This window comes from Mauremys reevesii, linkage group 8, assembly GCF_016161935.1.
Source record: "Mauremys reevesii isolate NIE-2019 linkage group 8, ASM1616193v1, whole genome shotgun sequence".
In the NCBI taxonomy this organism is placed as follows: Eukaryota; Metazoa; Chordata; order Testudines; family Geoemydidae; genus Mauremys; species Mauremys reevesii.
Window position 1 is genome coordinate 64,189,992 of NC_052630.1, and position 12,951 is coordinate 64,202,942.

Consider the following 12,951-nt stretch of genomic DNA (forward strand, 5'->3'; position numbering starts at 1 on the left):
ACAGAGTCTTGGAGGACAATGGAAGCAGTACACACCCAGGCCCTGTGGGAGGAACTTGAGCAACAGGGACTGTACTGATATATTGATTCAAAAAATGGTTCATAGATGAGCCTTTAGAAAGTTAATACTTCAAAAATAGGGAATTGGAAATAGACCCTGATAGCTACTGATGGGAATTGTGAAGAGTATGGATGACTTGGTTGTACAATTATCAATTTTGATGCATATTAAACAAATTGCTGTTCTTATTCATTGACTGGCTATTAACAAATCACATCATCCTCTTAAATGATCCTACTGGCGAAACCAAACAAGGTGTTGACAAGCTCGAAAGGAAAACATGTTCATCTTTCGTTGACTGGAAGGATATTATCTCACTGTAGGCTATTAGAGTCTATAACAGTGGCCACTAAAATCAGGAGATGTTGATGTTGACCATTCATCTTTGGATCCAACAGCAATCAGGAATTTCATGTGGGTTCAGTGATTCTTTTGTATATTTCTTTGTGTACTGATTGCAGATTTTACATTTGGATATGGTATCTTTGATAGCAACATTCATGCGTGGTCAAAATAGGATTTTGGGCTCTGTACTTACAATTCTCAATACCTACATGGGCACTGAGGATTATGGCTAGCATTTCTGACCTCATGCTGTGTAGTATGATGTCACAGAGCCCTTTGTGCAGACTCCCACCATATGCAACTTTATGTGCATAACACCGTTATTGTCCCAATATAATTTTCTACTTGGAGGTAGCTTTGCTTCTCTGCTTGGCAATTCATTTGTCTTAAGTTGATGCAAGGTTGTGTCATTTTTTGAATTTGAGTTTATTTTGTAAATGTTCATATTAAACTCAAATTACTCTACCTGCAACTCCTCCTATTTACTATTTATAAGGCACTCTTGAAAGAACGTTCACCTCAAGAAGCTCTTTACACAGCTTGTATTTCACATTTATAATGAGTATTTTTGCAGTTTCATTACCACTCTCTGAAGGTTGTGTGGCGCATTTGTAACTAATTATTACCTTTTTGAATAGCTGCTCATAGATTGGAACTGGTTGGGTCAGATATAAGTGTCCAGTCTGTTTCCAGGCAGGCTACATTAGTTGTCAGGAAGGCACTTCATCATTTTACACCGGGGCAAGAATGCTCAGTCTGAGGGCCAGATACCATGGTCATTTTATCAAGATCAAGCAAAGTTCTACTGAACATGCTGCGTGCAAAAATAGCTACTTGAATGTACTGCATGGGATCAGTATGGCAGATAGTTTGTTGTCTTTATATAAACAAATGAAAGAAGTGGGGAAATGACTACAATGGGCAACTTCTTAGCAGGGCATCTGCTGGGTGCAGGGCTGAACAATTACATTTAATTAATGACAGGTCAGCCATAAAGAACAGGCTGAAAATTATTGCTCCATTGTTTTGTGTTGAAAATACTGTTTTTTGCATTGATTATATGGTTACAGTAGTATGTATTTATATTGTAGGATAGGTTTTTTTTTTAGTCAACAAAATATGATTAGTTGACTTCTCTCCACAGCCAATTCTGATACCCTAGCTGGGATTTGTTCACTTTAGTTACTTCACTCCTTCTATTAGCAACGCTTTTTAACACAAGGCTGTGGCAAACATATTAATACATAACAATAAGATAATGTAAATAAAAGCACAAAGTGGATCAATAGCTAAGATTATAGTTGATAAATATGTAGATACCTTATTCTGTAATTACAATATAACTAAGTTTTACCCTAAACCCTAAGGGTATGTGTGAGAGAGCAAAGGGATTGAGTGAGCTGCCTGCAGGAGACTTGAAGCCTGGAGCAGGTTTGCTGAATAAGCTAACCAGAGACACATTGGCCGGAGGAGGAAATCGCAAGCAGCTGGTTCCTTATAAGAGAGCTGAAGGAGTCTGAAGAAGCTGACTCTGAGAAGTCTACAGGGTAGTCAGCTCTGAGCAGGACAGTTGCAATCTGAACCCCAGGTGGGTGACCCTGTAAGGTGTTTTTTTTTTAAAAAGGACTAGATGAAGGAGCCCTTTTGCTCACCCAGGCCCTGAGAAAAGAGCCATGTCTTGGGACAGATTTGGGGAATCTGAGTTTTACCTTTGAGTTATTGTCTGAATAAACCCAGATCCCTGTATGGGTCACGATTGGACAAGCAAATGTGAGAAGTCTCTGTAAAAAGGCCTGGAAGAGGGAGAATAGAGGGCAGGACAGAGATTAAAGGGCATGGCACCATGGCCATGAGAGGGAGCCAACTCATCTATACTTGGAGCTGGGATGTGATTCCCAGCTCAAGGAGAAATACTTGTGTTAGCATTAATCTAGCTAAGGCTGTGTGAGTGGGGTGGTTAGCCACTTCTCCCCAAGTGTGTGCCTATATGGCATGAACTTGGGGTGGCTGCGCCCTTCCACAGCTCACTCCACCACAGCTACACTCTCTTTTTAACACACTAGCTCAGTTAGAGCTAACATTGGGTATTTCTCCTCAAGCTGGGAATCACACCCCCAGCTCACAATGTAGACGTACTGTAGACTGAGAAAACTATCCTGGAATGTAAACACTTGCTACTGTAACAGTGGAACCAGAATATTTTGAGATTCATAAAGAGCCTAAGATCTCAGATGAGGAAAAAATCTCATGGGAAATAACTAGAATAGAACCCTTTCCCTCTTAAATTCTGTGGGACCTCTTTTACAGCTCCCACCTGGAGGAGGGTGTGATGCTGCCTACCCAGGAGCCAGCTCAAATCAAAGACACAGGCCCATTTACTTGTTAGAATACAGCAAAAGGGAATGTTATTCCAATAACATGTATATGGCTTATGCCTTGCAATTACATTTGCTCTAAATGCATGAACACTAGTGAAATGCTAATGTTATTGTGCTCACTTATCTGTAAACCTGCTGATTGCTATCACCTTACATTATGTATGTCCTCTTATTTAATTAACCCTAGATTAAAGTGTATGTTAGTATTAAGATGTTTGTTGTGTAAACTGCATGAAAACTAATGAAGGATTGTTTCTGTCTCTCTTTGTTCCTGTAAACTAATGAAAGATTATCTGAATGGCTATAACTAAATGCATTATGTATAATTGCCCATCTAATGGGATGCATCAGAACTGTAAATGAAGAAACATGCTAGCTTAAAGCATGGGTCTTTATGTTCAACAATAGGAAGTCCACAAACTTTGTCTGCATTTAGTCAACAAAACAAGAGCTCATGCTGTGCTGTAAATATGTGCCAGACTGTTTTCAGCTATAAGAAGGAATCCTGGATTCTGCATCTCTGGACTGATTAATTCTGACTGGAGGAATTCTGGGCAAATATACAGAAGTCCCCAAAGCCTTATTGGGTAACCCAAGAGACGTATGGAAACTAGCGGACATTACATCTCTGATATCAACTGGACTTCCAAACTCTGACTCACTTGTTATATATATTTACCTGCTTTAACTTCTCAATAACTCTCATTTCTTTTCCTTAACTAATAAATCTTTAGTTTAGTTTACTAAAGAAATTGGCTGTCAGCATTGTTTTTTGTGTGAGATCTGAAACGCCACTGACCGGGGGTGAGTGATCAACCCTCTGGAGCTGGAAGAACCTAGCATGAGATGATTTTTGGTTTTAATAACCTTTTATCTCAAAGTCGTTTGTCTGAGTGGCAAGATGCACTGGAGAGCTTAAGGGGACCGTCTGTGGCTCCATGGTATAGTTAATATAGTAATCCAGGAGTGTATGCTTGTTACTAGTTTGGTAAAATCAAATTATAGAATATACCACCAGTTTGGGGTATCTTCCCTGTTAGTCTGACCTAAGATTGGCACTCTCAGTTGTGAGCTATATATCAGACAGCATGACAGAGGGAATTGGACCTCCTGGACCAAAAATTGTTCATGAAGGGAGATTGGGAGAGGGGTAGCAAGGAGGGATAGAAATGAAGTGAAGGGTGTATCCCACTTCCACCATGCTTAATAGCCAGGGGTCCATGGTGATTCAGGACCACGCATTGATGAAGTGTGACAGGTGATCCGGGAAAAAAAAAAAGGGGAAACTGGATCCAACATCCTGGGGACTGGTACAGCAACCTCAATCACCCCATTGAAAGGTCTTCTTGGAGGTCCCTGAGTGTGTCGGAGGGGCAGACATCAACCTGGAAGTGAACAGAGGTCGAAGTGGCCTATGCTTAAACCTTCTGCTCCTTCTTCTGTGCAGGTCCTGACAGGTTGGTGAGGCAAAGTACTGGGTGGGCTGGTGGGGTTTGTAATGCCTCCTAGAAGATGCTGGGGTATATAATCCCATGATTTAAGAGTTACCCTGGAGTCCTTAAGCCCAGGGAGTTTAGCAAACAGTTTGCTCTGTGAAGAGTAAAGACCCTTCAAAGGGAAGGTCTTGGAGGGTTTGTTGGACCTCCTGAGGGTCCTTAAACTTGTGCATGGTATACCATATATTAAAGTCATATTGACCCAGCAGCAGCTTCTGGGTCACAATTCTAAGCTGCAACCCCTCCATCAAATAAATCTTTCTCCCATATAAATCCAACTTTTTTGAATCTTTTGCTTTAGGCACTGTCCCCAGAGGCTCTTTTCTTTCCCTCTCATTGGTGGCAGAGGAGGGATGCAGTGAGCGATGGGCACCCTTGTGGGAAAGGGGGTGAGGAGGGATGTGGTGGGCAGGGTGGGTCTTGCGGGTAAGGGGGTGGAGAAGAGGAAGGATGTGGCTAGCAGCGGGGATCTATGGATGGGTGTGGAGTGGAGGAGCTGAGCAAGGAAGGACTCACCAGGTAGCAGAGGGGGCCTTGAGGATGGGGCAGAGCAGGGAGGGGAAGAGGCAGAGCCCAGGGGGGGCTTCCACAGCCCAGGCATCTGGTGGTGGGGCAGTGGCAGCTGCACCAGGGGAGGCTTATTATACCTGTTGGCCATGCATGATAGCCTCATTGAGTGGCAGAGACACTTTTGAGTGGTCCACCACGACTACAGTTTCCAACAGGCTGCGGGAGGTCTCCTTGACTGCCTCCATCTGGATGGCCAAATTTGAGGCCAAACACTTAAACAAGTCCTAGTGGGCCTTATAGTCATCCTGAGGAGGTGACAAATCAGCTGTCAACAGCCTCATCTGGGGAGAAGGAAGCCAACACAGGCTGAGGGCCCTCCTCTCCCCTTTCCACTTTGACGGGGCACATTCTTGAGATTCAGTACCAGACTCCAGTACTAAGCCTGGATCAGGAGCCTTTCACCAAGGCAGTGGTAGTGCTCTGTTCTCAGAGGCCACCAAATAGGAGCATCTTGAGACAGGACTCTGGGAAGCCCCGACAGGTTCCACAAGGGCCATTGCATTGTCACTGGCCCCCAGGGTCCAGAAGGACAGGCACATGGTGGTACCCTGGTGCTTGGAGCCATGACAGGGTAGAAGTCCTGGGGGAGTAGCATGGGTGGCTCCTAGGGCAAAAGGAGTATGACCCCACCTCTGACTCTGATGAGTCTCAATGAGGTGACCATGGAGGCACAGTTTCCATCAGTGGCAGAGACCAGTGCTGAAGTGGGGATATCTGCACCATGGCCAGCAAAGACAATTTTCCCCTAGATGGTACCACTGGCTCTGGTACTGGACAGAAGCTGGGGCAGTGGCTTCTCTCCAGCCTGCCAGTTACCGGTAGCACCAGCTCCTGTGCTGCCAGAGATATGGGCACAAGCAACAAGAGCAGGTCCCTGGACATGGCAATAGGGGTTGATGGCACTGTAAATGCCCTGGTGCTGCGCTGCCTCTACAAAGAAAACAGCACCACTGGGGCCGGAGTTGATGGTACCAACTGCTGCAGTGCTGAGGTAAAGGAGGTCTCACTCTGTCCTGGGTCCCATACCTGACCTTCTTTGGCACCAGGATCAACACCTCTCAGATGACTGCTTCTTGTGCCTCTTCCTGGGCACTGGGGAAGGGGAAACAGTGCTAAAATTCCTGCACAGTGCGAAGAGCACTCCTTACCGACACCGAGGTACTCAGTGCCGAGTCAAACTGGCTCGGCTCAGAGGCAGGTCCCAGTGCTGCCTCTATAAAAAGAGCCTTCAATCTGGCCTCCCAGTCCTTTTGAGTACATAAACAGCAAAGGGTGCTACTCCATTGTTATGAAGGTGCTCATTGACTACAGAGGTTTATTTAAGAATATTAACACATCTTGAGCCCTCAGTAGAGTACAGGAGGGGTGCCCTAGGTTTTTGCAGGTAACAAGAGAGGTGCATTTCAGGTTGGTGGGCTTGGAAGAGCTCAGCAGTCCCACAGTCCAAGTTGCACCCTGGGGACCTGTCCCAGACTGCTCACAGCATAAGGTACTACTCAGTCTGAAGTAATCTCATATACATTATGATCCAGTCTATCTAAGCTTCGAAAGGGGGCCATGTAACTTAGTATCTGAATGCCTCACAGTCTTTAATGCTAAGGGTGTGAGTCAGAGCTCAAGAAGACATACCCACATTAGCTTTGATTGAGATAGTGTGCTAAAAACAGAGGGTAGTCACAGAAGTGTGACTGATGGAACAGGCTAGCCACCCCACGTACATCCATAGTGTCTCTCACAGGCACATACCCTAGGTAGCTAGCCATTTCCACTGCTCAAGCTGCCGGGACCACTATCTGTTTTTAGTATGGAAGCTTGATGAGAGCTAGCACAAGTATATCTCCTCAAGCTGGGAATCACACCCCAAACTTGAAGTGTAGACATACCTTGGGAGGTGGAGAACTATATTATCCCCTATTTACAGATGGGGTGCTGAGTTACTCAGAGATTAAGTCTCTAGAGTCCCAGGCTAGTATCCTAACCACTGGACCACCTTTACTCTCTGCCTGTTTTTGTCCAATTTACTGGACATAGCATCCCATCAATGTGCACTAGTTTTAGATTTGTCTGTCATTCCCAGCTGGTTCTGACAAATTAATCAGTCACAAGACTGGTCAACTTTCCAATTTACTGCATACAGAAGAAGGAAGAAATAGTTTGTTCACATTACTGCCCAAGTTATCTGCAGACCTTGATTCATCTTTGTTTGCATATTTCATCATACCCTAAAGTTTCCAGTCAGTTCATTTCAGGATGGATCTGTTAATAAGCAATAAAAATTACAAGGCAGGAATGTTCAGGTTATTTTAATTGCTAAATGTTTTGTACACTGTTTTCATTTAAAAAAGAAAATTAAGATTGTGCATGCTTAAACTTTAACCAAAAGGAACAATTATTGCTATATAAGTCTGTTAAAATACATTGTGGTTGCAATACTAAATTATTTTCTTTTCCCAAAAGTCAGTTTCAACAGTCATGGTAAAAAGGTCTGAAGGTTTTCCTGAACAAAACCAACATTCTGGTACAATACATTCTACCAGCATATTAGCAAAAATAGGAAGTGCAGAAGCATAGATGATTTTGTTTTAAGCATCAAAAAAAGGTTTGGCTTTGGTTTGAGTTTGGGGTGAAGATTTGGCTCAGATCTTCTTTTATCCAAACCCAGTTGCCCATCCTGCTTTACTTGAAATTAGTTGTAGAAATGTACCTTTGATCAAAACCATAAATAAATTAGTGTGTAACCAATACATGTAAACTGCAATCCAGGCAAATATGCCAAAAAACCCAGGAGATAATCTGTGTATATTACAAATAACTGGTTAATGAATATTGAACATAAGATGCTGGTTAAAGATACTGTTAGATGCTTATTTTCATTCATCCTAAGGAACCAATCAGATAGAAATAATAGAAAGTAAAAAAGTTACTTGTAAATATACATTTTTGAAGCTAATAGTAGCCCTGAGAGCTCCCAGGCTCCTGGCTTCATGACAGGAGGTCCCAGGTCTTCTCAGTGACTGAGCTAGCTCAGTGGCAGCTCTGTGGTAGGGAATCCGGAAGCCCTAAGAGACATGGCTCAACCAGGAGCCTCGGACTTGGGCTCTCTTCCATGGAGTATCATTTTGAAATTTAAAACACCATTACCAAAATAACCTCTTCAAATGAATGGAGTTACACTGATTTATCCCAGCTTGGGATCTGGTCTCATGTTTTTAATTTCTTAACTTGCATACTTCTACTGGAATATTCAACACTCTGATATTAAGCAGCAGCTTTTATCTTGTGAACAAGGCAGAAATCTCACTTTATACATTAGAATTTCAGAGAATATTACATTTCACTCTGTTCAGTCACCATGTCATGTACTGATTGTATTTTATACACCCTTAGACATCCTCGATAAAAATAAATAAATAAAAACTTGGCTTAGTGGACAAGTCATCAATATTGTGGTTAAACTAAAGATTACTTATTCCTGTGTTTACATTTAGGGTATACCAGACTTCCCTCTAAACATTGTACCCTAAGTCCAGAAGATGTTGGATCCAATTTATATCCCCATCTACACACAAATTGAACAAAGACCCCTGATAACACATAGAATTTTTTTTCATAAGGCCGTCTCAGCTGTATTTTGTTCCTCTCCATATCCTCTGGGGTTACAGTACAAGGCTCTGCAAAAATAAATAAATAAAAATATTGGCACTTTAGTTATTTGCACATGGGTCTGACCTGGACATTTGACTCAATAGCACTTTACTTGTACAATAAATAAAAAGATCAGACCTATTTTCTCATTGCCTCTGATGTTACAGAGCCAGATGCTCCAGTAAAGAGTGTAGACCTTCTTCTCTCTGTCATAGATCCTAGCAAATGCCCCCTTGTGGACACTTGCTCAGTCCAACCATTGCCACAATTTTAAGGTCCTAGGCACACACTCAGGGCTCAGACCTTTCATCTGGCACCTGCTGTCCAACTGCCTAGTGCCTGGATGCAAAGATGACTCTTCCAAGTCCCTTGCACCTAAACCCAGCCTCTCACAGAACTCCACCCAAAAGGTGTGAAGCTCCTGGTTTACAGTTTAACGCTCCCAGGGGCACACAGCAGTTAGGAAGCAGTTCAGACACACACAAACACACACACACTTTGCACAGTATGTAACACATTTGATCTTTTACTTAATAATATAAAATGCTGGAGAGTATAGCCCACACAAAATAATAAAGCTCTGAGACTGCAATGTCCTACACTAGCTCACCCTGCTCTAGTGTGTCCCTGAGGAACCTTTTGGGTCCAGGAAAGGAAGCAGTTCCCTGCCTCATTCAGCCTGTCACATGCTGGCTGGTTTCTCTCCCTCATGGAGTTCCTTACCCAGCTTGTGTGACCTTGTTCTTTCCTGCCCCAATCTTCTTCCCATCTGGCCTTCGTTCCTGTTTGGTTGGCTATTTAAATCCCCCTGGCTTCCTTTGTTTTGTCTTTTGCATCACTCTCCATTGTGCCGACCGTCCTTTCTCCCTTCAGGATGCAGCTGCTTTTCGGCATAACCTTTCTGTCATTAACCATAAATATTTTCCATTGTCCCTCTCTGGTGTGTATCTGGTACAGGACTTGTCAGCAATGGTGGATCCATATATATACTGGCAGTTTTCCATAATATCAGGACTTGTCAGCAATGGTGGATCCATATATATACTGGCAGTTTTCCACAATATCAACCAGATTTCATAAATTGTATAGTCATAGTCCCAGTTCATCTCCCAGTGGAGAATTATGCAATCAAATGTCTATGGGGAAAGTTTCTTCCCAATTTGAGCTGGGAAAATAGTGAGAGTAAATAAATAGCCACAAATATTCTTTTAACTTGTAATTCATTTGTGATGTGACCACGTCCACACCAATTCTTACTTATTTAAAAGAAACATTGGAGTGAGCATTGGCTCAGTTGAATGTGAGGTGAAGTCACACATTCATGCCACTACTGGGGTTACACAGGAGTCCTGGTGAGGGGTAGGGTGAACAAAAGATTTAAAAGATAAATAAACTGGTGTGATCAATATCATGAGCAGCCTTGATGAGGAGATTGCAGTACAGTGGATGGATGCTGCAGCTGCAGTCCCTCCAGCTGAGAGGGCCAGCCCTTTATACCATCAGCAAGCAGGGCAGGACAAGGCAAGCAGAGCCAGTGATAGTGCTATGGGGTGCCACAGACACAGGAGTGGGAACAGCTGTAAAAGCTGCAGGTGGTAAGGTCTTTGCTGCTGAAGTTGACCAGTGGGTGGTACCAGTGAGAGTAACTGCCACAGCTGGGCAGCTTCTCTCCATGAGTGGAGGCACACCCCGGGAAAGAGAAGGAGCTTGTAGAGTGCAAACAGCTTCTGAGGACCAGAAGGATGAAGTAGGATGGCTGGAGGAAAGCCACGGACTATATTCGGGTAGTCAGAATATAATGAATTCCTTTTAGCCTTAGGAAGAGGAACATTATTATTAATTATTATTATCTGTTACATGATGCATAGAGAGTAGAGCTAGTCAGAAAAAATGAGGTTTTCTGCAGAATTTCTAACTTTTTAGCAAAATAATAATTTAAAAAATTAATTGGAAATGCAACCATGGTGCCTTATGGCAGTTATAGTTCATCTGTCTCATGATTCCATTCTCCTCAGGGTCCCTGGTTGGACTGCATTTCCCTTGATACACCATGGTCTCCCGCACTAGATGAGGATAAGTTGTGCATCATGGGAATACCTGGCCATAGTGCATCATGGGAGATATATTTCAGCTGGGGAGCCCAGCCCATAGTGGAGGATGCCACAGTTGAAACATTGGAACTACAAGTACCATGAGGAACCACCACAGCATATCCAAATACAAACATTTTTGGTCAGAAACTGCAAACTTTGATTTTCTAGTGTTTGGTTTTTCAACAATAAATAAAAACTTTACATAGAAAAAAGATTTTTTTTTTAGTCAAAAACCCAATTTTCAGTCAAAAAATGTTTAGATGGAAATTTTTTGACCAGCCCTAAAAGAAAGAGTCTCATCACTCACACAAGCATCACACAAATATATTAGGATAGTCATCAATGCTCATGCTCAGCACCATCTGTGGAGGAGGTAAAGATTGTCTAAAAACCACTTTTATGCCTCCCCTGATCCTGGAGACAGCTGGGGACTGATCCCCACCACATATCTCTGCAGAATTTAGAGCAGCCACAGGACTATCCCAACTTACCAAAGCTAGAATGGCCCCCTAGGGACTGTTCTGCTAGCCAGATATTTGTTCAGTGCACTTCAATGTGTCCCTGTCCCCTTTGGCCCCTGACATGGCCCCTCCTCACCCCAGATGGTTCTAGCTTTGTGCCATCCCAGGATTCTCCCAAAGCTGAGAGAATCCTCAGCTGCCCCTTAAAGTACTCTGCTCTGGTAATACAAATAAATACTAAATAATAATATTTTGTTTTACTTTTCGAATATTTCACAGTGACCCTAGCATGGCCCAGAATTTGTCCCATTTCACTGTTGTGAAATCTTTACATAAATAAGATCCAGAAATTCAGGGCTAGAATTCAGCAGTGAACATCAGGAGCAGAAACAGAAGCAGCATTCTCATCACATGGACAGAGCATTACACAAGAAGCTAGGCACAAAAATAATATGCAGGTGCTGATAATTACGTGGAAATATGGGATCGTTCCTATCCCACCCTCATTTGAACCTTTTCTCACAAGAATGTAAAGATGCTGATGAAGACAACTCTTGTGTAATGAAATGTAACAAAAGACCCAGACTTTAGAGACAGAAACAGGAATCGCTCTGATATGTTGATAGGCACTAGTGCTAGTCTGAATCCTACAAATGCCAGAGCCCAAATACGGAGTCTACTGAATTTTTCCTCTTTCCTCCTTTCCACATTCTATCATCCCTAATTATTAACTAATTGAATTCTAAGGGACTCCAGGAAAGAAGGCAACAAATTCCATATTCTCTGTGTGTACAAGTCAATCACTGGCAGGTTTTCCCCTTTCACTACATTATGGGGCATGTACTTATTGGTGCTCAGAATCCTTTCTGGTTATTTTCCACCACCATCTCCATGGGTTTCACCTCTGCTACTAGTCTCCTACTCCGGCTATGTGTATTGCGTGTCAGCAGGCAGCGTTGTTCATTTTAAAAATGAACACAGATTCATAACTCACCACTGTTCTGTTTCGTATAATTGATTTTTGCACATACCTAAGCAAACTGGTGGGTCTGTCCATTGTCCGGAGTCACATCTAACATTTTGAGGTCCTTCCAATATATGCAAACTTTTGCATTTGTATTCCACTGTTGAATTTAGTACATATTCTTTTAATGGGAATGAAATAATGTCTCCATTATCAATTCTTGGTGGAGGCCCACACTTTCCACCAGCCTCTGAAATGAAGTATAGAAATAGAGAATAAAACTACTGGGCAAAATTTAGGTACTGTAAATGCTGTAATTTGACAGTACAGCACTATCAATTCACTCTGATTTGTAGACCAAGAAAAATCAAAGTGAAAAATAGCTATACTGATATTGGAACTGAAACCACAATATTAAGTCATACTGACATTCAAGTTGCAGCAGTACTGTATGAAACTGATGGCAAACTAGGATAACAAGCTGCTCTAGCGCCTCATGAATTGGTTCTTGGTGGACTTTGAAGCAGGGAATGTATCCTGTTTTGAAATCCTCTGGCTTGCCAGTCATTTCCACCATACTAATCCCACCATTCTGACTTAAAATTTGACACACAAAAGTGAAGGAGGCTTTGACAAAATTCATCTTGTGCCAAAGCTTCTTATGTGTGCCAGTGTTCCACTTCTTGTCACTCAGGTAGTCACTGTCCTGTGCAGAGCCTCATTTCTCCATGAACATGTTAACCACTGAGGTATTTCAGAGAGTCGTTGAATGCATTAGACACCATGTTCTTCCTGTGGTGACTAAGTATTAAGAGAAGGAGGAAAGAGAATCAAGAGAGATGAGCGATGGAGGGTAAAAACTAGGTAAGAGGATACAAGTTAAGGAGAGAAATGGAGAAAATGGGTTAAAAAGTGTAACATAAAACACCAAATGAAAAA

The 12,951-nt window shown here is 42.6% G+C and overlaps 1 protein-coding gene across 3 annotated transcripts in view; it reads right to left on the reverse strand.

The window, feature by feature from the left end:
• Nucleotides 1-6,961: 6,961 nt before the first annotated feature.
• The window catches only part of LOC120369847 (complement factor H-like), a 47,933-nt gene continuing 41,943 nt past the window's right edge, over nt 6,962-12,951 (reverse strand). For 2 of the 3 annotated variants that reach the window (XM_039483553.1, XM_039483554.1), the window contains 2 exons: nt 12,080-12,262; nt 6,964-8,520 (listed from right to left, as the gene is read on the reverse strand). In XM_039483553.1, the coding sequence (XP_039339487.1) occupies nt 8,312-8,520; nt 12,080-12,262 (392 nt within the window). In that variant the 3' untranslated portion in view covers nt 6,964-8,311. Of the gene's footprint in view, nt 8,521-12,079; nt 12,263-12,951 lie in introns of all 3 variants that reach the window. The other variant, XM_039483555.1, reaches the window with a different exon arrangement.